A 26,499-nucleotide genomic window follows, 5' to 3' on the forward strand; every position below is an offset into this window, starting at 1 on the left:
AATTGCAGATGGGGCATACTGCTTGTGCACAAACAGTCTTCGTCTCTAGTCTAAATACCTGCATCAGTCAGAGCAGCCTGATGTGTAGGAACCCTCTTCGCAGCACAAGTTTTCATGTGCTGTACAAACATAAATGGTTATGGTGGTCTGTTTTGGCTTAATAGTCAACATTACTAATACAAAGGATTATTGATAAGAGAAGTATACTGGTAGGATAAAGGCATGATTCTATTGATTGCAGTAGATTTGTATGGAGAGTTTGGAGCACAAACAAGTATATCTGCCAGGTATTTGATAAGGATGAGCAGTGAAGCACCAGATTGTGGGTGCCATTCTGTTGGTGCCATTTAGACTGCTCACAAGATCAGTGTTAGATCAGACTAAATGTTTAGGTAGCCTCTGTTATTGAATGTTCTGGTAGAAGGCATAGTAGATAACCACAAAATAGCCTACGCTCAAGAAGTTTCTTTTACTGATCCGTTTACAAAATAACATTGAATCACAGTGATAACACTGAAATGAATGTTCTTTTTCTATCACAAAAAAGATGGTATATTTTTAAAGTAAGTGTTTTCTGGAATAGCAACCCGTGGTAATTCAAGAACTTGGAGCACTGTTTTCATCATACTTTTAGGGGTGAAATTACATTTCTTATATCCAACAGGATAAAGACTTTGGCAGAAGTGTGCTACATAAAGCACATAATAATCCACCTGCAAAACTGGCTACAAGTCTAAGAATATACCAGCAATATACCTTGGAAGATGTTTATGAAGGAAAAGGCTATTTTTGGGCTTCATCTCCAATGGCTGGGGACTATATCAGCTTCACCTTTTTGAAGCCACTAAAAGTAGAAAAGTGAGTATTACGTGGTATGGATTATGACAGACTGCATATATACAGTTTGGGTACTGAGTCTGTTCAAAATCACCAGAGTTCAACTGTTTGCATAAAGCATAGCCTGATCACTGAGGATTTAAAACTTGAGGATATGAAATCCAGGATTTGTTTCGTTGGCTGTACTGAATACATCTGTTCTGCCTATAAAAACACTTTGGTCACAGCCAGACATGTAACTTAAGACGTCTCTATGAATAACCAAGTTTCACCTTAAATGTTTTTTTCTCATTCAGAGAGATCCTCCCACCCCAATATGCAGATCCTTGTTTTAGGCTTTGGCGGTGCTTTTGCTCCTTAACAAGTGTTGTGGATTATTTAGAGCAGCTGAACTGATCCGTGTCGATGAAGAGGGGGGTTCTCTTGGCATTTAGCATATGCAGTTCTGAGATGTTTCGTGTCTCTGTATTCCAGAAGCCCCAACTTACCTAGGCCTTAGGATGATAGGAACGAATTCAAGGACAGACCTTCCTTAGCTATTTAAATGTGGAAAAATGAATCCATTCAGACTTTGAGCACTGAAAATAGGGAATGCTTGTATTCCCTCTTTCCCAGAGAAAAATGGTTTTAATGCTTGTTTTGTTTAAAATGAAAATATCCTAGTATAGTTTGGCGACACATGAGAAAGTTTCAATGCCTATTTCTGCTCTCTCTAGCCTACAACTAATTGAAGGTATTTTAGAGGTTCCTTCAGAGAAGGAAAATATTACTTCTCTAGAACTTCTCTAACGTTTAAAGTTACTCCAAATAATACGCCTTTTTTTTTTTTTTAATCAGATACCTTTTTAGAAGTGGAAATATGGATTACCCTGGTGATATACTATATGACACTACTGTGGAAGTGTTGCCAGCTGATGTAAGTCTCTTACTTCCAACTGCAATATATAAGACATGATTTCATTTTACGGATGATATTTGGCCTGTAGGATCGTGTTCTAGAAAGTGCTGCTGAGGTTTTATTCTTCTGTTTCTTACAGGAAGCTGTAAGGAAAGTACTGGTTGGCAACAGAAGTAAATTTAACTACACTGCAACCAAAGATGGATATTTAAAGATAGGTAAATAGTTCATTGTTGCTTTAAAAACAGGCATTTTTTCTTCCATATAAAATGATTTGCACTTGAGAATTTCCTTAGCTCTGTAAGGAATGCAACTTTGCAGTGTAGAAACTCGTAAGGGATAGGAAGCCTTTGTGCTATTGTGTGTTGTAGTATGAGATGTTGCACCTATTTTGTTTTGATTAATGAAGGGCTGTAGCTGCAGTGCCAAAAGGAAAGGCATCTAATCACAGAACGACTGATGTCGGAAGGGCTCTATAGCAATCGTCAACAAGGAGAACAACGCAGCCTCTGCAAGGTTTTTATTGGATAAGTGTTTCTGGTTTGGATTTTGCAGCCTTAGCTAAAGAAAAAGGAGTTCATATTGATTATGATGAAGCATAACACATTGCATTTTGGCACACAAAGTTCCCCTTCAGAGCAGTGCTTGACTGAACTGCAGATTCACCAGGTATCTGCCAAGGCTTGTTGCCTACTGTTACCTGAACTAAAATGCCATTATGTGAATAAAAATGGTCCACTGGGAGACATGCTTTCCTTCCACTTTTCTTCTGCCTGTTCTGTCGCATAATTGCTGTTTTTTCCTAATGAACCATTTTCAGTTCATCATCGCTTCTTGTTTGCTTTCATCTGTATCTTACCTTCACCTCCTCTTGGTTGTTTCAATCTAATGAAAGATCCAAAACCAAATGCTGTCAATTTACAGTTCTACGTGCAGTTCACAGGATGTGAATATCACACATGGAACGAGTGTTTTTCATTTGTCAGTTTCATTTGCCAGTTTGACAAGGTTACAAAGTGTAGAGCTGATGAAGGAGTGTATCAGAATTGATACGTGATTCCTTGTATCTCTTTCTAGAACAACTCCTCAGGAAAGCTCTTGTTATTTATAAGCATTGCCTTTCAGTGGCTATAGTTTGACCTTTTCCAAACATTTTCCCCTCACGTTCTAGAGTTATTTCTTAATGTAGAACTTTCACATAAGTTCACTTAAAAGTGCATTTTAATCTAACAGGGACTTGTAATTATGCTTTATTTTTCATTTAGGGGCTTTTGAAAATGGAATTGCAGAAGGCAATATCGATCCATCAGTAGGAGAAATACTGGCTATTCGTTTAGTAGTCCATTCTGATTCCCCTGTATGGGCAATACTGAGTGAGGTATGTCTGTTAATAAAAGCTTTAGTAGGTTGATTTCAATTTCTCTTACGGCATGGAGTTGATAGTCACTAGTTTTTATCTAATTTGGAGTTGGATTCTCTGTGAAAAAAGTGGAGAACCGTATTAATTATTAAGTGGATGAGAATTTATTTCATAGAAAAAGTGCTGAAATGGAATAATTGACCATTATTTGCAGTGCTGTAATACAGCCACTAGAATTTGGGTGATGACAAACCAGAGGACACGGGGAGGATTCCACCATTTTGGATATTAATAATTACTGTATGCAAATATTTTCAAATGACCACGTGGTTTGTTTGTTGTTGTTTTTCCTGCAAGTTTCAACCAAATATCTGAATGTGTCTGAACCTATCAGTGGAATGCAATCACTGGCAGTTGCTATAGTCATACTTGGAAGTAAGAAAAAGTACACTTCAGAAAATATGGTCTATGGCTTTTGGATTTTTGTTGTTTTTTTCAGGTACTTATCAAGATGTCTGAAAACTGAGAACTGGAAAAAGTATACTGTTGACACGTTACTTGTCACAGGCTTGTTTTGAAGACTAATCTAGCAGCAAAAAAAAACCTGAGAGGATACATAAAAATCCAGACCCAATACTGTGTATTGGAAGCGTGGAGATCATTGTTAAAAACTTGTAAAAATTATTAAATCCTTATGTTAGAAATATTAAAAGCTATGCAAAACCTCATTATGTTAGAAACTTCCATAAAGTGCTGTTAAGCTGTTCTGTACAAAAACTGTCTCAGTTGGACAGCATTACATATCACCGTAAGCAGTTGACATTGCAGGCATTACAGGCAACCTCAGGGACAAAACAGGACAGTGTATTTCTAGTTCACTAGAACTAAATTTATGAACATTTGGGGGGAATATTAAGGACGTGGTTTGCAAGTGCATTAAGAATACTGGTCAGTTTTGAAGGGAAACTAGAACTGAAGGAAAAACTGTCAGTATTTCGTGCAAGTACAACACTTCACCAGAGAAAGGATTAACTTACCTATATGAAAGTGGGTCTCAAATTTACCACGTTTTAGCCTTAATGTAGCAAAAAGTATGTTTAATTTTATGATTTTTAAATGGAAATAGCTTATTAGCTACCATTTGAATAACTTGAAAATCAAAGAGGTATTGTACAGAAGCTTGTACAACTTTTCTGTGAATTGTGCATTGAATTAACTACAGGAAATAATTGGTGTAACACGTGTAACTATATTTTTGTAGGAAGAATATCTATTTAAATAAAATTTTGTATCCTGCCATTTGATAATCACTATGTCCTGATACTTCTGTGCTGGTCACGAGCCAAAACTCAGCACAAACTTGAAAATAAATGGCAAACTGCAGTAGTCTCACTTGAGGTGTTTTTGGGAAACGACACCTTGAACGTCTGTCTGTGATGTGCAGACTTCATTTATCACTTTTTTAGCACCTGAAGCTCTGAAAATAGTTTGTTAACTTACAATATTCTTGAAAGTACACATACACGTATTTGGCTCCACACATGTACCTGTGTATTTCATGGACCAGGTATTGCAGCCTTCACTAGGTTAAAAATTTAGTGCAGTTTAAGAATTAATGCAGTAATTTCAAGTACTTAAAGGTACACAGAGGGAAACTTTATTAGCCAAAAACATTGACACTCAAAAGGGTTTGGTGAGAGCAGTGGTCAAACTACAGCCACTGCAATCACAGAACACGCTTCCCATTACTTTAATGTAAATGAGCCTTGTAAATGTAAAAAGTATGTTAAAATGGAAAAATGTAAAAAATGTAAAAATGAAAAGTAAATAATGAATTCTTACATACGCGCTGTTTAGTAAAATTTTGCTGAGTCCTATGCTTTCCTGTGCTTTAAGGAGCAAGAGATTTCTTGCAATGTCTGTGGAACCGTGGCTCAACTGTATGATGAAAGGAACCTCAGGAGAAGGACTCTGAATTTTCAGTGAAGGACTGAATCACAGAATGCCCAAGGTTGGAAGGGACCTCAAGGATCATGAATCTCCAACCCCCTGCCACACGCAGGGCCACCCACCTCCCCATTTAATACCAGACCAGGCTGCCCAGGGCTCCATCCGACCTGGCCTTGAACACCTCCAGGGACGGGGCATCCACAGCCTCTCTGGGCAGCTGTTCCAGCACCTCACCAGTCTGATAGTAAAGAGCTTCCCCCCATGACATCCAACCTAATGTTGGATAACGTAACTAACTGATAAGTAAGTAGTGCATGTTATAGCACCAGTAAGTTTAAGGCAATGGAGTGTAACAGAAGTACAATTCTCCTCAAAATTAACATTTTCTATTACTCTAAGCCACACATTTGTTGGCTCTCTGATCTGTTACACAAACTAAGGTTCCCCTCCTTCAACTTCACTGTTTTTTACATAAATATTACTTATTCCAGATGAACCATTCACAGATGCCTTACAACAACCAGTAGGATAATCCTGCAATAAGCAGAACTCTTGCAATCTCCAGATGCTTCCAAAAGGATGTATGTGTACTTCAAGCTGTAAGGACAGTTTTCATCTTTTTTTTCATGATGGATTGCACAAGAATATTCCTTGGGTATTTTTTTTAGCTAGAGGTGTCAAAAGACTGAAGCTTGTGTAGGAGTATGGTGCCATTTTTGAAAAGTACAGTAAAGAAGGATTTGAATTAAGGTTTAACAGAGCCTTTGGAACATTAGCTACTCCTTAATAAGAGAAGAAAGTACGTGGCTTTTCTATGTGCACCACACAGAGGGTGCTGACACACTGGAACAGGTTGCCCAAGGAGGCTGTGGATGCCCCATCCCTGGAGGCATTCAAGGCCAGGCTGGATGTGGCCCTGGGCAGCCTGGTCTGCTGGTTGGAGACCCTACACGTGGACGGGGGTTGAAATCAGAAGATCATTGCAGTCCTTTTCAACCCAGGCCATTCTATGATTCCATGATTCTGTGTGATAAATACCGTATAAATACACTGTGTTTAAGCTGTGATGTTTACATTCATTTTTGGAGCTTGTAGTTGAAACAATCCACAACACTCTTAAGTTTTGATTCTATAAAATACAAATAGAATCAAATGAAGTTTGAAGCTTCTGCATTAGTTTACAGCAACCCTGGAAGGCAGAATGTCACAAAAATAAATACAAGCATTTACATTTATGGTTCATTGTGCATGCTCTCATGTTAACTCCCAACAGTTCTGAGGGATTTAGGCTACTTAGCAAATTAATATGTGGTAGGCATAAACCATAGTAAAGCAAGCATTGTGCATCAAAGGCCAACATCCAGCTCAACCAGCAAAACAGTGAAAGATTTTGCTGAGTTAGTATATATCACAAGGCATTGCTTTTGCCTGTGCCACATGCTGCACATTTGAAGATATTCCTGCTGTACCTCATGATTTAAATTGGCTTAGCCAGTACTGCTGCCAGAATTCATGAGTTCAAGCTGAGCCAAGCCAGAACATCAGTGGGGGCAGCAACCCCACACCTCTGGTTCTGCAGAGCCGGGTGAGGGCTGAATGGAATTCATACAACAGCTTTGCTGCTGCTGAAATGGGGTTGGATTTCTTGGCAGTCTCTACTTACAGGAATTGGTTTTGTTCATTTGAGCAAGTTGATTCAATTTGTGGGGGAAAAAGAGGCCTTGTGTACAGACTGGTAAATGATGGAAGGTGTGTGGTGTGGTTGACACACAGAAAGGAAGGAATGCCATTCAGAGGGACCTCAACAGGCTTGAAAGATGGGCCCGGGTGAACCTAATGAGGTTCAACCCAGCAAAGTGCAAGGTTTTGCACTTGGGCCAGAGGAATCCTAGGCATCTAAACAGACTGGAAGGAGTGGTCCTTGAGAGCAGCCCTGCAGAGAAGGACCTGGGGGTCTTGAATGAAAAATTTAACTTGAGCCAGCAGTGTGCCCTCGCAGCTCGGAAAGCAAATGGGATCCTGGGCTCCATCAGAAGAGGGGTGGCCAGCAGGGACTGGGAGGAGATTGTCCCCCTCAACTCTGCCCTTGTGAGCCCCATGTGGAGTACTGTGTCCAGGTCTGGAGCCCCCAGTACAAGACAGAGAGCTGTTGAGAGGGTCCAGAGGAGAGCCACGAAGATGGTCAGGGCTCTGGAGCACCTCCCCTACGAAGACAGGCTGAGGGAGCTGGGCTTGTTCAGCTCGGAGAAAAGAAGGCTGCGGGGTGACCTCATTGCAGCCTTTCAGTACCTAAAGGGAGCCTACGAACAGGAGGGGAGTCAACTCTTGGAAAGGGTACATAGCAGCAGGACAAGGGGAAATGATATTAAGTTGAATGAGGGAAGATCTGGGTTGGATGTCAATGGGAAATTCTTAAAGAGAGAGTGGTGAGGTGCTGGAAAAGGCTGCCCAGAGAGGCTGTGGATGCCCCGTCCCTGGAGGTGTTCAGGGCCAGGTGGGATGGGGCCCTGGGCAGCCTGGTCTGGTATTAAATGGGGAGGTTGGTGGCCCTGCGTGTGGCAGGGGGTGGAGCTTCATGATCCTTGAGGTCCCTTCCAACCGAGGCCATTCTGTGATTCTGTGAACTGCCATGATAAGCCAATTTAAATTCCCAGTAACCATGATGATAACGTTCGGCTGGAAAAGAAAAAAAAAACATACTGCTTTCAACCTCCAGTCTAACTGAATGGAATTTGCCATTCCTTTAGTAATTTTTCCTCATGCAAGGCACAGCATTTAAGCACACAGCAAACAGAGGACGAGACACTCGCTTCCCGCAGCCGCGCAGCCTTCCGCCCGCCGCCCCACAGCGCTCAGCGCCGTCGCCGCGGCGAAGCCCAGTGTCAGCGCGGAGCCCGCCGCGGGCCGAGCGGCGATTGGCGCAGCCACCTGCCCGCCCCCATCCCTCCCTCCCGCGGAGCTCGTGCGGGTCGCGATTCGCGCGCGGATTGGCCGGGGCGGAGCGGCGCGAGCACCTGCTCCTCAGCGCCCGCCGCCCTGCGCTCCGCTGGCGCGTGCGCGGCTACAGCTGCGCCGGCAGCGGGATCCGTGCTAAGTGCCGGCGGGGCGCAAAGGGGATCTCGCCGCCGGTAATCCGACCGCCGCGGGGACGGGGCTGCGCGGGGCGGCCGCTTTTCGCCCCGCGGGGATTGGATGCCGGCGTTGGGCCGGCGCGCAGTGCGTCGCCTGTTTTGTAACTGGGGCGGGGGGGGAACGGCGGCCATGAGGGGAAGGCGGGCGGGGCTGCTGGGCGCCGGCCGTTAGGTGAGGGGCAGCGCGGCGGCGGCGGGAATTGTGCTGCCCGTGCGTTACTGCGGGCGGAGCGCAGCCGAGCCCCGTGGCTCTGTGGCCATGGGTGGAGGGGGAGCGGGTGTGGAATTGAGCTGAGAAGGGCCCGTCCTGCCTGCCCTCGTCGGGAGACGTGTCCTTGTACTCGGAACGTTCCTTCTTGCTGTTTCTCCCGTCGTGCTGCTGTCTTGTGTGTGTCCCACGAGCAGTGGCTCATTACTTGAGGTGTAATGTTGTGCTGGGGTTGCAGTGCGGTTGCTGTTCCCTAGGGCTTCTCTCATAGCAGCGCTGCTGCCTCGTAGGTCTCTTCTGGTACATGGATGTGATGTGGGTACCCGTGGTCCCACGGTAGAGTGACCGAGCTATGCAAAAACAGCTTAAACTTACAGGTGTGATATTCATAGCTTTTCGTATGTTAACTCATCTTCAGAATCCGTTGAACTCCCTTATTCTTTGCACGCAATTTCAGGACCAGAAGCTATTAGGCTTAGTTTAAAGGTTTTGCATTGGAGGTGCTGAAGGAATTAAAAAAGAAAACAAAAAAATGTAATGGTGATGTTTGGGACAAGAGAGGAAAGCATAGAGACCAAGAATGGCATAGAATAGTTGGGGGGGGGGAAGAATGGTAACGTAATTTAATGTACTTTCCCCAAAACTACAAGTCTGTCCTAAGGAGTGAGGCTTTTATGGCGTAGCTGGCATGCTGACATGGCACTGGTGCATATAACAGCTTACTTTGGGCTGTAGGTATAGTCGGTACAGACAGTATGAAGTGAACAGATCTTAGCAGGAATAAGGAATAAAATGAAAAAGTTTTCTTTTTGGACAGCCCTGAAGGGATGTGGGTGTTTTGTGTGTTTGTTTCGCCTTGGTACCGATCTCTGTTTGTATTGCGTGGTGGAACTAGCAGGTTGATAAATGAGCATGGAAGAATTATCATTTTGTTTCCAATGTTTGCATTGCTTGGTGGATCTGATAAAGCTAGGGAGGAAAAAAAGGGGCTTTGATTTCCAGAAGAAATTGCTGTGATCATTAGAGTTTGCTGCGATAAATAAATGATCGCTGAAGAGCTTTACTCTGTCTTACTAGGGTGGCTGCTCTCTGAGGCACAGGGAGCATCTCAGTGGCAGAATACTAAGTGCAGGCAGTAGTGGCCAAAAGAACAGGAGGTTGTGAATGCTTCACTTTCCTTATTTGTTATGATTTTAGTGTTATTTCTCTTGTAGATCAAGTCCTGGACTACAATTGAGCTAGTGGTGATAATATCCCCACAACAACGCTTACAGTTTAAACTTTTCAGTTCTTCAGATGACCAGAATGCACTCCCAGTGGGACTGGCTGTGCTTGGTTCTCCTGGTAATTAGCTCAGTAACTGCAGAAATGGAAGATGAAGTTCTGGGTGCGGATGTTGAAGTGGAGGATTTTGACCAAGAGTCTCAACAAGCTGATGTTGACAAAGAAGGATCTTCCTTAGGGGTAAGGTTCTGGATGTCGTTAATTGAAGCTTGTGTAATTTGAAGTTACATAGTTATACTGAGAGACAAATTGGTTCACAAATGACTTCAAAAAGAGCGAGTTAACATGGAGCTGCCAATTCAATGGGTGTCAAATGCACCAGACTGAGGTTTTTCAGTCATTGCGTGTGATTTAATGACCCTGCTATACTGAAATGCAAAATTGGATCTCGTACCAGCAGTGGATAGTCTTGAATAAGATCTTGTAGTCCTTTGATCTAGGCATGGAACCTTTTATCTGAAGCTCTCCTTGATAGCACACCTTGTAGCCTTATGTGTCATTACTGGAGAAGAAAGCAGAAAGCAGCTTTGTCTCACTGTTAATTTTAAATGAGATCAATTCCTTGTTTGTTTTTCTCATCATTAACATATTAAAATACAGTCATTATTTCTTTCCAGAAAGTATTCCTGTGTTTGTTAAGCTATAGTTGGTAATAGATTTGGGCAGTTTTTATAGATTTCTTTTTTTTATTTTATTTTTTTATTTATTTTATTTTATTTTTTTTAACTGTTTAACTGTTCAACAATTGTGATGTGTGAGGTAGGCAGGAAAACAAAAGAAGGAAAAACTTACAAAGAAATAGGGGGGAAGCAGAGAACTGCTGCAAGCTTTGTAAATGCTCTGTGTTCTTATATGTAACAGTATTTTGGTTAGGAGCTTTGACCACAGTTGTTGTCTTTTAACTGTGTCTGTACTTTTATGCTGGTGTCTGAAACTTTCTGAAGTTTCAGACTTGAAAATGTTAAGGTATTAGGGCATAAGAAACAGAGGATGGGGAAAGTGGTGGTAAGCTGGCATGCCTTTGAGCTCCCTGCTGTGTGTACTGGGAGGACCACCAATTAGTTCTCTGACATCTCAGAAAAGGTTTTTTTCTGGTATCTGAAAGTGAGTCTAAAACCAACCTAGCAGCCTCTTCTGCCATCGTTAACACGGTGTTAGGAATGAAGTGGCAGACTCTCCTGCCTTAAAAGCCCTTGCCCAGAGTCTTGATGTACTTGGCTGCTATTGACCTCCACGTCACACAGATTCTTGGCAGATAGGAAGTAACTCACTGGTAGAGGACACGTGCCCAACCCGTAGCAATGAGGTGGGGTTGTGGGGAAGCGTGTTTTATTCCCTTAAATGCAGCAGTGGTGGTCTGTCTGCGTGGGCTACTTATGGATGTACAATTACAGAACCATAGGAGTCCTCTGGAGATCATCTAGTCCCACTGCTAGAGAAGGTTCCCTAGAGCAGGTTGCACAGGAAAGCGTCCAGGTGGGTCTTGACTCTGCAGAGAAGGAGACTCCACGAGCTTTGTGGGCAGCCTGTTGGAGGGCTCTGTCACCCTCAAGTAAAGAATGTTGTTTTCGTGTTCATATGGAATTTCCTGTGCTCCTCTTGGTGCGTTGCCCCTTGCCACATCACTTGGTTACTCTGGAAAGAGCCTGGCTCCATCCTCTTGACTCTGTCACTTCAGCTCTTTATAGCATTGATAAATATGATAGCGTCTGGTAGTGTATTGCAGTTGAAAAACTGTAGTTATGTTGGAGCACATATCTGTAAATGTCTTCTAGGTGGTGTACCAGACTCCAAAGCCAACTGGAGATGTTTATTTTGCTGAAACCTTTGATGGAGGATGGAGTGGGTAAGCCGTACCTGAACGTTCTAAACTTGTAATTTCAGCAATTTAACTTACAGCAGCAGCAATTACTTTATATTCATTTACCTGCTAGGAATTTCTCAGTAGTAATGTCTTCAGTAGGAGGTGGTATGATCAGCTGTTAGAGTACTTTGTTTTATGGTGAAAGCTTTGATGATGTTGGGGAAACAGTGTTTGGTTTTTGAAGACAAATCACAACGTGTTATTGGTAACCACGATTGGTAAATGGAAAAACTTAAGTGCTTAAAAATACCATTTATCTCAATCCTTAGCTTTGTGAGATCTATGAGAGTATTGTTTTCCCACGAAATCTAATCTTTGAAGTGTTGTATGAAACTTGTTGCAACTTTTCTGTTTGCATTCTTTAAATTACACCAGGTTCCATGATGCTGACCGTTGAAATCAAGGTCACAAGTTCACTTGATAGAAACTCAATCTGTTTGTCCTGTGCTTGTTACAGCTTTTTTTTTTATATCTATGCACAACTTTGTATAGTTAAGTGACTTGTACACTTGTTGTTTTAGCTGGGTGTTGTCTAAAGCCAAGAAAGAAGACACAGATGACAACATTGCTAAATATGATGGTAAGTGTTTTTAATCTGTACTTTGACTACATGGGTTCTGATGTTCTGTTGCTTTGTGGGAGATAGCTCTCCTTCATGCTGTGTGCCCATCGTGCTGTACTGACTTCAAAAACCTACCTGAAAGCAGAAGCTTGTTATCTGTTGTTGTTGTAACTTCTGGTCATATTCCTTTGAATTTTTTTCCTTAAGCTTTCTGCTCTCCTTGTTGTCTGAGCCAAAACGCTAGGTTAGATGGATCTGAAATCTTCTGACCTGCTGATGTTATTTTACTGTCTTTACTGTGAATTGGGATTCTAGTGGCTTCTGACTATTGTAATTGAAGCACTGGTTGGAATGCTGTATGGATGATTTGATGGAAAGATGTGGGCATCAAATTTGTGCACTGCCAACTTTCTTTTTGTATTGTAGTGCTGCAGAGCTTGGGAAGTGTAGGGTGGTCCTGAATAATCACTTGTATCCGAAGGAGAATTATCAGTGCTCTATTGGATGACTGTTATTGAACTTTGCCATCAAATGTCAAGACTTCTCTACTTTGGCCATTGGTCTTCTATGCTGTGAACTCTGCTTCTCTTTGCCACAAGGCTATGATGTATTTCATCAGCATGTTGTTTGCTTTTCTCAAAGATTGCAGAGTTGATGTTTGTTTCCTTCTTTTAGGAAGGTGGGAAGTAGAAGAGCTGAAAGAAAACACAGTACCTGGAGACAAAGGATTAGTGTTAAAATCAGCTGCAAAGCATCATGCAATATCAGCTATGCTGACAGAGGCATTTATTTTTGATAAAAAACCTTTGATTGTTCAGTAAGTATTTCTTCAGATTCCATGCTTGATATTTATCATGCTTCAAGTCTTTGAGTCAGTAAAGTCATGTAAATCCTTTCATGCGGCACAGACTGACACAGCCAGAGCTACCAGGGCTGTAAGTATGAATGAAAATAAGCAACTAAGATTGTAGTTCAAGTGTAAGAAGTTATATTCCAACTCTTGAAATACTTTGGATGTAAGTTATTGTTTTATAAAATACTTTACAAGTTAATTAATTTTCAGTCCTAAATGAAAAAGATTTAACTTGTGATTTGAGTATGCTGCTTTTACACTGCAGGGTATTTCTGTGTAACAACTATGACGATTTGGATCCCTCCAGCTAAATCCAGTGTGCTGTGTGGGTGTTTTCAAAGAGAACAAATTCCTAGAACTCTTTCTGGCTTCTGCCTCACTTTTGTAGAATCACAGAAAGGCCTGGATTGGAAAGGACCCCGGTGATCATCAGATTCCAACCTCCTGCCACAGGCAGGGCCATCGGCCTCAGGGTCATCACAAGTTTGAAACTTGTCTTACTGCTGTTCCCAACTGTAGCAGTTGTGGTGCTGTAGCAGTTGTGCTACCTGTTGTGGCTGGCATTGCTACTGTATTGGTTTGTGTGGCAACTGAAAACCTTTTAGTCACATAGGAATATTTTGACAGCAGCACCTAATAAAAAATCAAGCAACTTAGACATGGTTGTAACGTGCTTGTAAGTAGAACTGCAGATATGAAGTTTATTTGTGTTTGTCTGATATGATGAATATATATATTTTTTAATTTGCTCTTTGCCTAGATATGAAGTGAATTTTCAAGGAGGCATTGACTGCGGTGGTGCATATATTAAACTTCTTTCCAGTAGGGATGACCTGGATCTGGTATGCCCCTTTACATTTGCTACTGACTGTTTCATTGAGGAATGAGCATATTTAAAAATAAATAAAAACACAGACCCACCTCAAACAGCACATCTGTTACAGGATGTGTCTTGAGGGAAGGTAACTTGCAGAAATCAAGTGGGTTTCCTTCAAGTAGTTGCTTGAAGACACACCTTGGTACTTGGTAAATAGAAAAATCATATAAATAGTTAAAAACAAACAAACAAACAAACAACTGAAATTTCACAACAGCCATATGCAATGTAGTTGGAAGAAAACTGAATCTGGTGTTGAGGGATTGTTTATTATTACGGTGGAGTGAGAAAGCACCACTGAAACGCTGGATAATAACACCTTGTTTTCCATCTTTATCGAAATACAAATGGCTGTGAAGAAGAGAATCTGGTTCTCTTCCATCTTGTACTTTACTATACACAGAAGAGTACACTTGGGTGCTTTGATTTGTGGCAGGCATTTCCACTTAATGCAAGGGTCAAGAAGAAGTAAAGAAGTAAGGTGAGGACTTGCTAAGCACATTCACCTTGTCTGAAGAGGCTTCAGTGATCTCTGTGGTTAGGCTGTTTCAGCAACTTAGAAAAGCTGTTAAATCCATGATTTACCCTGCCAGTTTTCAGTGTTAGGATTGAGGCCACATCAAACACCTCTTAGAAAAAGGTAACCATGTTGTATATATGCAGTCCACAGTAATGTGGACAAGTAGTGCTCCAAATGACTTGGTAAAATGTACAGTTTGACACACCCTGAACTTTCTTTTTTTACTTTCACAGGAGTTCTTCTTTGACAAAACGCCTTATACTATTATGTTTGGACCAGATAAATGTGGTGAAGATTACAAACTACACTTCATCATCAGGCATAAGAATCCTAAAACTGGAGAATATGATGAAAAACATGCAAAACGTCCTGATGTGGACCTAAAAAAATTCTATTTGGACAAGAAGACACATCTGTACACTCTTGGTATTGTTTAGTTTTTACAAGTTTGAATTAGAAAAAAGATTTAAAGAAATTTATCTCTACTGAAGCTTCGTGTCTCCCTCTTTTTGTTATTGTTAAGTCTGGAGCTGATTGCTCATGATTTGGCCTAAGTTATTTAATAACTGAGCTTAACTGCAACACATAAGTGGCTTTGAAATAATGCTGTTTAATGTTCGCTTACATGAAAAAACATTCCAGCTTTGGCCAGCCTTTAACCTGAAGAACTGATTTAATACTTTGAGTACATACTAAGATAAAAATATTTTAGGCAAAAGTCCAGTCTTATAGGAAGGCATCAGAGTTGACAGTAGGTCAGTGAGCTCTCCTGCAGCGTGTTGAACACTGCTCTCCTCCACGTGTTGGGTTATCGTTGATGCCTGCATCTGCAGAGCTGTGTGTGAACAGTTATGTTCCTGCTTTCACTGAAGATAAATGAGTTTGAGCTGCTTTTAGTTTGTGTGGCAAATATCCCTCCCAAACTCTGTTCTCCTGATAAAGGGGTGTATATAGAAAGGAGTGTATATGTTCCTGTATTCGGGGCATTCATTAGAGATAACTATGAAAGGTACTTTAATTCAGATGGCATTTATTCTGCAATAAATGGTCAGCAAGACCTCCATGCAGGTTTGTGACTACTAATGATTTTGTGATGGAAGACGTAAGTAGAAAAATCAGTTGTGTAAAATCATAAGGGGGTTAATTTTTGCATTTATTTTAATAAATTAGGAAACATAGGCTGTGAGATGTTACTTAGGTAGTACCGAACTGTTGGTATGAAGTGTTACTTGAGCTTCTGTCACATACCTTCATAAAACTGGAGGAGTATTTACTTCAAATTAGTAATCTTGGTTGTGTTAAATGGGCGTGTAAATGGACTTGAATGTACTCACTGGTTATTAGAAGTGGATTTCAGTGTCTCAACAATTCTGGAGTCTGACACTGCTTGATTCTGTGACCTTTGCTTATCAGGTACCTGCACTTGCTAAAATATTTTAAAAACTTGAATATAATGTTGGTCTGGAGCCTCTAGCACAAGAAAGACAGGGAGCTGTTGGAGAGGGTCCAGAGGAGAGCCACGAAGATGATCAGGGCACTGGAGCACCTCCCCTATGAAGACAGGCTGAGGGAGCTGGGCTTGTTCAGCTTGGAGAAAAGAAGGCTGCGGGGTGACCTCATTGCAGCCTTTCAGTACCTAAAGGGAGCCTACAAACAGGAGGGGAGTCAACTCTTGGAAAGGGTACATAGCAGCAGGACAAGGGGAAATGATATTGAGTTGAATGAGGGAAGATCTGGGTTGGATGTCAGGGGGAAATTCTTCACAGAGAGAATGGTGAGGTGCTGGAACAGGCTGCCCAGAGAGGCTGTGGATGCCCCGTCCCTGGAGGTGTTCAAGGCCAGGTGGGATGGGGCCTTGGGCAGCCTGGTCTGGTATTAAATGGGGAGGTTGGTGGTGGCCCTGCGTGTGGCAGGGGTTGGAGCTTCATGATCCTTGAGGTCCCTTCCAACCCTGGCCATTCTGTGATTCTGTGAATGTTCTGTGTTCACAGTCTGACAACTGAGAAAGATGCTGTCAGAGTCTGGAGTCTGAAAGAAAATATTGCTTGAATGATCCTCCAGCTGTGATATTTACACAGTTCTACTTTATTCATGCTTTCAAGGGTGGAATTATTATTTGACAGCTGAGATGCTTTTGGAGGCAAAGGTTTGTCTTCGGTGGTGCAGGGAGGAGGAAGGCAAAGCAGCAGAATTTTGACCAACTGCTGGTTTCTTTTTATTTTGTTTTTTTTTTTTTTGGGGGGGGGGGGGTTGACAAATTTGTTGGATATGGCTTGCCTCTCATGTGTGGGTTTAGTACCTGAATGTCTCCTGTTCTGCTCACAAGGTTCTGTTGGCTGTCAGTTGACTAAGTCTAAAAATATCACATGTATGACTTTGACTGGAGGTAAATTGATTTGTCAAGTGACTACTTCCTTATTTCTTCAATACAATATTTTTCTTTTTAGTGCTAAAACCAGATGATACGTTTGAAATGCTGATTGACCAGTCAGTCATCAGTAAGGGAAGCCTTCTTGAGGATATGGTTCCTCCAGTAAACCCTCCTAAAGAAATAGATGATCCTGCTGATAAGAAGCCTGACGATTGGGATGAGAGACAAAAAATACCTGATCCCAATGCTGTCAAACCAGATGACTGGTAAGGAGAAAGCTTCATCTGTTTAAAAAAAAAAGAAGTATATACAGGTTATTGTTTTATAATATTTTCCTGGCTTGATTTTGTTGTTTTTCTTTCTCTCAACACTTGGGATATGTTTCACTGACAGTTGAAAACATGTATTTGAGGAGGATGTGCGAGGATCTGATCTTCTTTTAGGGAAAGAAGTACAATCTCTACTTTTGCTGAGTTGAATTCTGTTGCAGTTAGTAACTAAAATCGCCTTACTTGAGGATGTGTTTGGTTTTTTTTTTTCCACTACTAGTAGAATCATAGAATGGATTGGGTTGGAAGGGATCTTAAAGATCATCTAGTTCCAATCTCCCTGCTGTGGGCAGGATTGCCACTACTAGATCAGGTGTTGCATACTTAATTCCTTCTTCCTGGAGTGGTGTTCATACAGCAACTTCAACAGAGGAAAATTTTAAGGGATACCTGATTGACACTTGCCAGTTCATGGCAGCTGTTTCTGGGCTAACCAGTGCCTTGAAACATTGTAAATGTATGTTTATAAATATCAATGTTTATAAACAGAGAAGTAGGTGCCTAATTCTCATTGTCAGTGTGTCTGACTTCGTTGTGCCCTTGAATGTTATCCCATCCATTGCAGTAGGTCCTCTGAACAGAGCATTGGTTCAGAGTCAAGCTGATGTGTTTTCTAACAGTAGTCTGTCATTGAAGGGATGAAGATGAGCCTTCCAAAATAGAAGATCTTGATGCTGTTAAGCCTGAAGGATGGCTTGATGATGAACCACAGTATGTTCCGGACCCCAGAGCAAAAAAGCCGAAGGACTGGTAAGAACTTAGTATATGAGGGCCTGTTCATGTGGTTTGTTGGTTGTTTTTTTTTTAGGTAAGTCTACTTGTTTGCTAATTGTGAGCTAATGAGAACTTAACCCAAATCTCACTGTCTTTAACATATGAGGTTGGAATATAACAAGCGTGGTCAAATACTTATTGATTTGTGAGGCTACTTGTAGAAAAATATGCAGATGTCAATAATTGCCTTGTATTCTGAAGAGCTGTGAACAGTATGGAGCTGTTTGAAAGAACAGGGGTAAGCAGCAAAGCTGTCAAAGTTGATGCTTGAAGACACGTAGTTGTCCTAAAGCATGTTATGGGGAGCTGCTGCAAGCTGCCTGCGGGTGTAGGAGTACGATTACATTTCACTGAGCTACAGTAGCTATGAATGTGTGGCTGTAAAGCATTCAGTACTCTGGAAAAAGCACGTTGCAGTTAGATCAGCCCATTGAACTTCAACCCAGTTCTGGGGTTGTCCCAGCAAAGTGTGTTTGGATCCAAAGTTATACTGAATGTTAGTGTTCCCATCGGACCAACCTGAAATTGGTTATTTGTACCTTTCTTTCTGTAGGGATGAAGAAATGGATGGGGAGTGGGAAGCCCCTCAGGTCCCCAATCCGAAGTGTGCCACCGCACCTGGTTGTGGACTGTGGGTGCGTCCCATGAAGAGCAACCCCAAGTATAAAGGGAAATGGAAAGCACCTATGATAGTTAATCCTAATTATCAGGTACTAGCGATATTGTAGGTTGTTATTTAAGAGGTGCAGAGCTCAACCAAGCAGACAAGTGGAATTAGTATGTATGTTTGGCCCTTCATACTGAACTTGATACAGTCACTTACTGCTGTAACACAGTATGGAGGAAAAAGGATTGAATTTAACAGAGATCTGTCTGCCCGAAGCCAGAAGTCTGAGACCTACCTGCCAAAATTCTATAGGTTATTTCCAGTTCTGTTTTCCTGAAATTCAGAGGCTGCCCCTTTGCTTTTTAAATCGTGTATTTGAAATAGTCAGAAAGTCTTAATTACATTAAAATGTATTTTGCTGGATGTGTGTTTTTGTTTGTTTTGCATTTATTTTTGAGGTATAATAATGTTATTGCATGTTTTTCTTTCCCTACAAAGGGAATCTGGAGCCCTCGGAAAATACCTAACCCGGACTATTTTGAAGATCCTCACCCGTTTGAGATGACACCTATCGGTGCTGTTGGTTTGGAACTCTGGTCTATGACATCTGATATCTACTTTGATAACTTCATAATATGTTCAGAAAAAGAAGTAGCTGATCGTTGGGCAGCAGATGGTTGGGGCTTGAAGAAATTAGTAGCAAGTGCTAACGAGGTATCGACTTTATTATCTTCTTGGTAGGAGTTCTGTTGGAATAACTTTCTGTAATATAATTATTCTGTGATTGGTAATCTTACAGAATAGCTATGACATTATTTTCCTGGTTTGGCGTACGGCTTTCCCAGGTCAGTATTGGGCTGAAATTAAAAGGTTACAACATTTTACTTAAGCATGTAACAAGAAATGTAGCAAGAATTCAGTAATTTATGTATCTCCCACTGTTAATGGTGATACTAGAATTCAGTACCTGACAGCGAATGGAAGCTGAGCTATTTGCACCAAGACCTGTCTATATACTTATGAGTTGTCACTTTTATCTAACTCCTTTTTATATGTGCTTTACATGTGCTCCCCTGCCATAAAAAGTGGTTAATAGCCATTATTTTTTGTATTTAATAAATCTGGGTCTGTGGCTGTTTGGATGTGTATTATGCAACTCTGAGAATAATATGTGTATGTTTCTGGAGCTGCATCTGTTCTTCTGTTTTTGTGTGTACATCCACACTGCTTACTGCAATTGGTCAGTCAGCAGTTTCTTTAGCTCTCTATCGTATGTCATAACATGAATTCTTCTGAATAGATGGGAACATGAGCCCCTCTAGTGGCTGTTTTTACTGACTGCAGTTGAGAGAGAGTACTTCAGTTGGAATGAATCATTCCAAGGTTATTCAGAGTATGGCTGCTTGACTTCTTTAGGGCCATGCAGGATTCCAAGTGTCATTGTTGAAATTGTCTCTTGAATTCCGACAGGCATGGGGCATCATTTTATTTTTTTTTTTAGGAAGTCTGTTCCACTTTCACAAGTGATTTGTTCTAGCAGTCCTGTGTTTTGGGGAATGAAAGCAGACGTGGGTATGGGGAAAGCAATGATGGATTGGCTGTGTAAGTATGGTCAGTCTCTGGCAGGTGCTGTTATCACAGAAAGGATGAGAAAGTAGCAACAGACCAGGCAATTTAGGAAAGCCACCTCATTTCACAGTCTTGCTCATTTCAAATATTTGTTTCTGTGCCTGGAGTTGCATCTGTATCTGTACAATAGCAAAAGGTAATCCTGAAGTTCCTTCACTCCACTGCCTCTGTAGCTTTCTACCTTGGTTGCTGATGTCCCCTTTCCAGAGTCTAACTGAACCAAGAGTTGCCTACTTAAGTCAGAACCGGTCTGGAAGATAGCTGCCTGATTAATTGGCTGTTGGAGGAGGCAGAGTGGCAGTACAGATGGAGCAAGATGTTGCTCTTCAGGTGGCTGGCTGCTCCTTGGAGGTTCTTACCAGCTAAGCTAGCACAGTGTGGGGAAAGAGCAAAAAAGCAAGCATGAAGTTGCTCCAACTGGAAGGGTTTTCTTTGGGCAGCATAAGGGTTGAAATATATACATTTTTGTAAGCTTACCTAAGTGGTGAGAGTGATAAAAATGCTTTTTATTTTATTTTTTTTAATGTAGCCTGGAATGTTGAGTCAACTGGTGACTGCTGCGGAAGACCATCCATGGCTTTGGGTTCTTTATATCCTGACTTTAGCTCTGCCTGTTGGTCTGGGTGTGTTGTTCTGCTGGCCAGCAAAGGTTAGAGAAATTTTGAATGCGTTTTTCTTCTTCCTCCATTCTTAATACTTGATTGAAAACTCCTAGTATTTGTGCAACAGTATTTGTGCAACAGCTCTCTTACTGTGCCGTTGGTATTAGTTAACTCCTTGTGAGTGTTTAATTTTTATCTTGAGTTTAAGTAAATGGATGTCTGATTTGTTTTAGAAAACAGATGAAGATTTTGACTTAAAAAAACCAGATACATCTATGCCAGTTACAAAGGGAGAAGTAAAACAAGGAAGAGAAGAGCTAGAAGATGATGAAATAGATTTAGAAGAAGATAAAGAAAATGAAGATATTGGCGAAGATGGTAAGAGTATGTTGCTTCATAGTTGGATTGATGTAAAAGCATGGAAAGAACTAAGTCGTGGGCTGTGCTGCAGTAATTGCAGCCAGTATGCCAAATCTGCCTTGCTCTGAGCCTTATCTCTGTAGCAATTGGTGTGCCATAGTGTTTTGATAAATACAAGAGAAAAAGAGAGTTGTATAATAGAGTTCTCTTTAGTATTTCTTCACTTTTGATAAATTGTTCCAAGTCTTATGTTCAGAAACGTATCTTCTGCCTCCTAAACATCTCGTATATTGAACGCTCTTTGGGTGGTTAGTGGTTACAATCAAGTTGTCTTTAAAATGTGTCTGGAATAGCCTTAAGTCTTTAGCATAACGCTTGACTTATTCCTCTGTGGGAGCATCATACCCTGAACTGCCAAAACCCATTGCTTCTAGTAACTCTTGTTGAAGTCTGAAAATACAGTGGATTTGAAGTACTGAAATCTGCTTGTTTGATACCTCTTGCTAGGAATGCAATGCCAGCCTGCAGAGATCTGTTCTGCTGTTCCAAGGGAGAAACAAATGATCAGTAGTGTAAGATGCACTTTGGCATTTGAAGAGTAACATGAGCATCTCATGTTGTGTTATCAAACACGAGTGGAACTATTCAGCTGTGGCTTTGATGCTGTGATGGCATTTCCCTCTGCCTGCAAGTGCAAAGAGAATCATGTAACTTACAGTGCATTGTTTGGACTCCTGTGAGAAAATGTTCAGCCTCATACTGCAAGCTTCTGTCTCTTACTTTGCTCTGTAAGAGCAAAGCAAGTTGCAAATGGCTGGCATTGTAAGTTAGAAACTAAGCAGACGTGAATGCTGGTTATTTTAGTAGTGACATCATCTTGTATTGCTGACCAGAACTTTGTCATTTCTGTCTATTTCTGCACCAAGGGCCATGAGAGTTGATGGGTTTTGGCTGTATGAATTAATATTTAACTTTGCATCAGTGTTCCCGTGCTCAGAGAATTGAGTACTTAGGCATAATGCTTTGCTACACCAAACTTAATTCATCTGCCTTACCTTTTTTTTTTTTTTTAACCAGCTGTTCCTGATATTTCAAAATTAGGCTCCATCTTATATCTTCATTTCCAGTTACTAAACTAAATGCAGAGCAACATCAACGTAGGTAGCTTTTGTATGAGTCTTCTAAGCTTTCGAATACATTCCAGGCTTCAAAGACTTTCTTCCTTTCTTCTTTTGAGTAGAATTGCTTAGCTCCCCTTAGCTTTCCTGCTACCTTTTACACTTGCAGGTTAAAATCTTCCCTCTCTTTCCATCTATTTTTTGCCTCCTCATATCTGCAGTCATAGGTAGTCTTATGTTCTCATATGATTCTTTTCGCTCAAGATAGAAGAGAACTGGAAGAGACAGAGTTCATAGAGGATACAATAAAGATGGGAAGGGAGGTTCCTCCTTCAGGTAATGGAAAAGGAAATAACTTGGGCTAGGACTTGAAAATGATCTCTCTTCTCCTTTTTAGTTTGTCTCATTGCCAGAGGTGGAACATCAGGTAGATGCCAGATGTGTATGTGAGTTGCCTGTGCGATTTCTCAACACGGTATCTGTAATCATCAGTATTTTCTACTAATCCTTTGGATCCTAATCATTCCTGCAATTCCTTCATAGTCATTATCTACTTTGTTTCCTGGAGTTGAAGGCAATGAACTGTTTTCAAATGTGAAGCACTGAATGACTTCCAAGTCACATCTTAGTGTGGGTAGTTTAAAAGTGTGGCAGAATGGCAAGTTTCAGAAAGATTTGTACATTTCTGTGGCTCCAGTGAGTGTGAATTTCTGGCAACTTGAATGGCACTGCCTTGGGACTTAGTTCCCTTCCTCAACATCTGAGCAAGGGTTTTGAACACTTTTTCCAAGCTTTATTCGTAAGGGTTGATTTTTAAAACAAAACTTTTGTCTATGTTTCTCTTAAACTGTGACCTCCAGCCTTATGGTCGTAGTTCTCCTTTTGATAACAATAGTTGAGGCAGATGAATGTAGATACATATAAGGTACTCTTAGCTGGGAAAACTCTCAGGCTTCATCCAAATGTGCTGAATTGCTTGGCTCAGTTTATTAGTATATTGTGCACAAAGGTTTTTGGTGTCTGTATGCTTTTGTTCGGGCATTACTGAGCTCAGCTGTTAAAATCTTTGTATTTTTGTGGTGAAGCAGTGGTTATGAGGCATCACATGGCAGGAATAGTACTGAGAGATGTTTGGGTAGTTATGCTCAGCAGTTGTCTTCTTATTTCCTTTCTGCCAGACATGAATGTTGCTTTTTGTTTACTCTTAGATGGAAATGTTTGCAGTACATAACCAAGTCATAGAAATTCTCACTTCAAGATTGCAGTTTGAAATAAAAGACTTGTCAAGCTTAAGTAACTTTATTTAATATGTCATGGTGTGATTGCTGGGTCTGAATCCTTATACTGAACGTAGATACCTAAAATGCAGGCATGGGAGTGCAAGCTTGTAAGTTCTGAGGCCCAAAGTGGAAACAAAAACAGCTGGGGAGCGTGGTTTCCTTCACAGAATGCATGGAATGGAGAGAGACCCCAGAAGGGTAACCAGTCTGATGCTCGGGGAGTAGACTGAGAGTGTTTATGCATTCACTACTCTCTTTATTTTAGTACAGTAATGCACTAAACTACAGTAAGCTACAACTTCATTGGGAAGGTAGCTCTGCTTTGTTTAGCTTATATTGTATTATAAACAAGCAGTTAATTCCAGAACAGAAATTGGCTAGGAACAACTTAGTGTGTGACTGTAGTGTGTTTCTAATGTAGTTCCGTTTAAAAGTAATACTGATTTCTCCTGCAGAAGACGAGAGTAAATATGGGGAAGATATTGATGATGAAGAAAATGAAGTTGCAGGTGGAAGTCAGGAAGGAGATAAGTCAAATAAATCTGGCTCAGAAGATGAGGTGAGTTTCCTCTGCGAAACTGCCTTGTGTGAGTTCACAGTGCTCTAACACAAGTTCTTCACTGATTACCCCTTTCTCGATTCTCCTGTTTGTTAGAAGCTTGTTCCTGTGCGTTGGCCTAGGAATGCAGTGTCTGATAAACCCATTAACCCTTTCTTTGTGAAAGCAGTAACAAGAGCTGATCATGTGACTGATACTCTGTACTGGAATATGGAGAGGTTACGTCTTGCTTTTACCTGGGTATTTTCAGGGTGTCTGAGTTCCTAACATGGCATGATCAGTGACCTACTTAGGAGACTGCATGCATGCCATGTTCTCAGGCCAGTGGTGCCACCTTCTGGGAACTATGCCTTCTGAATCGAGTGCTTCCATTAGGAGATGCAGGGAAGTGAGAAACAAGGCCTTGTCTGGGAATGGAGCCTCAGTAAGTCAAGTGCTTCTCAAGTGAGAAACAGACAGCTGATTTAAGAGCAGTCTGTACTGTTTGTAGCTCTCCAAGACAGGAAGTAACAATGTTTTAAATGCTTCTTGCTTAACGAGTGGAAAGGAAGATTAGTACAATATTCACTTGAAGGCATTAGCTAAATTAATTAAAAGACATGGCTTTTGAACTAGTGAGTGAATGGGGAATAAACAAATTTCTGATGTTAGTTTAGATGTGCTATTCTTCTTTGGAATTCAGTAAGGAAAAACCTTTTACTCACTTTGTTTATCATCAAATCGCAGAGTGGCCTGGGTTGGAAGGGATCCTCAAGGATCATGAATCTCCAACCCCCCTGCCATAGGTGGGGCTTCCAACCTCCATTTCTAATACCAGACCAGGCTGCCCAGGGCCCCATCCCACCTGGCCTTGAACACCTCCAGGGACGGGGCATCCACAGCCTCTCTGGGCAGCCTGTTCCAGCACCTCACCACTGTCATAGTTAAGAACTTCCCCCTGACACCCGACCTAAATCTTCCCTCCCTCAAATTAAAACCTTTTCCCCTTGTAAAATGATGTTTATACATTACCTTGTTTATCGTTTATCATTAGTGTGATATTGCAGGGCAAAAAAATCTATCATTTAACTATTGTATTGAGTGCTAATATGATTTGGGGGTAGGGAGGAATAAATAAGTTTGAAGGATTAAATGCACACTGCTTAAGAATGTGAATGCTGATTTATTTTCTTCCTTCAGATGACAGTAGCTGATGAAACTGCAGGCTCTGGGGATGGTCGGCTGAAGTCAGTGCGCAAAAGAAGAGTACAAAAGGACTGAGTTGTTGGCAGCTAGTGTTTCTACTAGCCATGACATGCCACTGCAAGGAGCCTGGCAACATGCAGGTTCCTGAGATGTGAAGGGAAAAATGGGACACATTGCTATTTATCCTCTCTTAATTCTCTGACCTCTTTTAACCTTCCCAAGATTCCTTGGTGCCCTTTTTTTTTAACAAGAAAAGAAGAGTTACCTAATGTTTCACATTTAGAATAAAAGTCAAACTGCAAGTTGGCCAACTGATTTTACAAAGCAGATTCTTAAGATTTGAAGAATCTTAGAAATCAATATTAGTCAGGGATGAAAAATGTTACTAAAATATTTTTAAGAACATGAATAAATATTTTTGCAGCTCTAGCACAGAATCAGCTGTTTACACATCCGAGCTGAGAGTGTTGCAGTACAGGTGAAGGATCTACAGTTCACGTTGTTCAGTGAAAAGGTATTTTTTCTGTGCAGAGCTAAATGCAATAACTGTTTTTGTATGATCGTTTAGTGCTAGCAACAATTTTTCTTGCATCTCATTTCTTTGAGTTGGTACTGTTACAGAGTGGTCACCTGTTCATTTCAAACATGGGTTATAGTAATTTATTTTTAAGAGATAGTTTAAAATGGAGTACTCAAAGAAGTGGTTAATTGATGTGACTTATTTTGCTTTTGAATGCAGATATTAAAACTACAGAAGTGATATATAGATGTTTTCATACTTTTATAGCTCTCATGTTCTGAGCCATATCGACATAGATTTTGTTTATAGAATATTTGCTGAGTGTATATTGTGTATTAAAAATATTTAATAATTCTTGTTTAACATGAAATCGATTAATATAGATAAGATTTTTTGATGAATTTTTTTTTTTTTTTACAAATGTGAGTTCTTGGGCTTTCTTTTAATATAGTTTGAATATACTGCATATCATAAGAGGAACTACTGAAGTTCAACTGTATATTAAAACAAACCAACAAAACTGCAGCTTTTGGAATCCTGCTGCTGCTTGGCAGCTGCCTTGAACATGAGTGAGTTGTTAACTGCTAGCAAAAGCAAGTTCATAGGCTAAAAACATTTAGAAGTTTGTTAATTGGTGAAGAACTTTTTGCCAAGGAAATGTGTTATTTTACTTATAAACACTTGTAAGTCTACGAAGATTGTGTTGTTTTCCTTGCTCTGCTATTACTTAATAGGAAGTTGGTAACAGTTTTTAGCTGACTCTTCTGAAGAAGCCAGCGTGCACAGGTATTTGTATTGAAGTCAAAGAGTGCTGCGTTCTG

The 26,499-nt window shown here is 40.9% G+C and overlaps 2 protein-coding genes across 10 annotated transcripts in view; both read left to right on the forward strand.

The window, feature by feature from the left end:
• MGAT4D (MGAT4 family member D) overlaps window positions 1–4,394 on the forward strand; it is a 40,292-nt gene extending 35,898 nt beyond the window's left edge. For all 5 annotated transcript variants that reach the window (XM_052690068.1, XM_052690067.1, XM_052690066.1 and 2 more), the window contains 5 exons: window positions 665–858; window positions 1,675–1,753; window positions 1,875–1,953; window positions 3,001–3,113; window positions 3,595–4,394. In XM_052690068.1, coding sequence (XP_052546028.1) covers window positions 665–858; window positions 1,675–1,753; window positions 1,875–1,953; window positions 3,001–3,113; window positions 3,595–3,621 — 492 coding nt within the window. In that variant the 3' untranslated portion in view covers window positions 3,622–4,394. The remainder of the gene's footprint in view (window positions 1–664; window positions 859–1,674; window positions 1,754–1,874; window positions 1,954–3,000; window positions 3,114–3,594) is intronic.
• Window positions 4,395–8,041: 3,647 nt separating this feature from the next.
• On the forward strand, window positions 8,042–25,256 carry CLGN (calmegin). 5 transcript variants are annotated; one of them, XM_052690060.1, is made up of 16 exons: window positions 8,042–8,173; window positions 9,673–9,848; window positions 11,444–11,514; window positions 12,054–12,112; window positions 12,770–12,911; window positions 13,708–13,789; window positions 14,578–14,770; window positions 16,792–16,981; window positions 17,681–17,794; window positions 18,372–18,528; window positions 18,924–19,139; window positions 20,584–20,703; window positions 20,890–21,034; window positions 22,399–22,470; window positions 23,870–23,973; window positions 25,153–25,250. In XM_052690060.1, the coding sequence occupies exons 2-16, from the start codon at window positions 9,681–9,683 to the stop codon at window positions 25,231–25,233; spliced, it is 1,914 nt and encodes a 637-aa protein (XP_052546020.1). In that variant the 5' UTR covers window positions 8,042–8,173; window positions 9,673–9,680; the 3' UTR covers window positions 25,234–25,250. The 5 variants fall into 5 exon arrangements, with proteins under 5 accessions (XP_052546020.1, XP_052546019.1, XP_052546023.1 ...); XM_052690059.1 differs by having other exon boundaries at window positions 8,069–8,173; window positions 9,599–9,848; window positions 25,153–25,256; XM_052690061.1 differs by lacking the exon at window positions 8,042–8,173 and adding an exon at window positions 8,306–8,348 and having other exon boundaries at window positions 9,599–9,848.
• The last annotated feature ends 1,243 nt before the right edge of the window (window positions 25,257–26,499 follow it).

Source organism: Tympanuchus pallidicinctus, unplaced genomic scaffold, assembly GCF_026119805.1.
Source record: "Tympanuchus pallidicinctus isolate F22 unplaced genomic scaffold, pur_lepc_1.0 scaffold26, whole genome shotgun sequence".
Taxonomy (NCBI): Eukaryota; Metazoa; Chordata; class Aves; order Galliformes; family Phasianidae; genus Tympanuchus; species Tympanuchus pallidicinctus.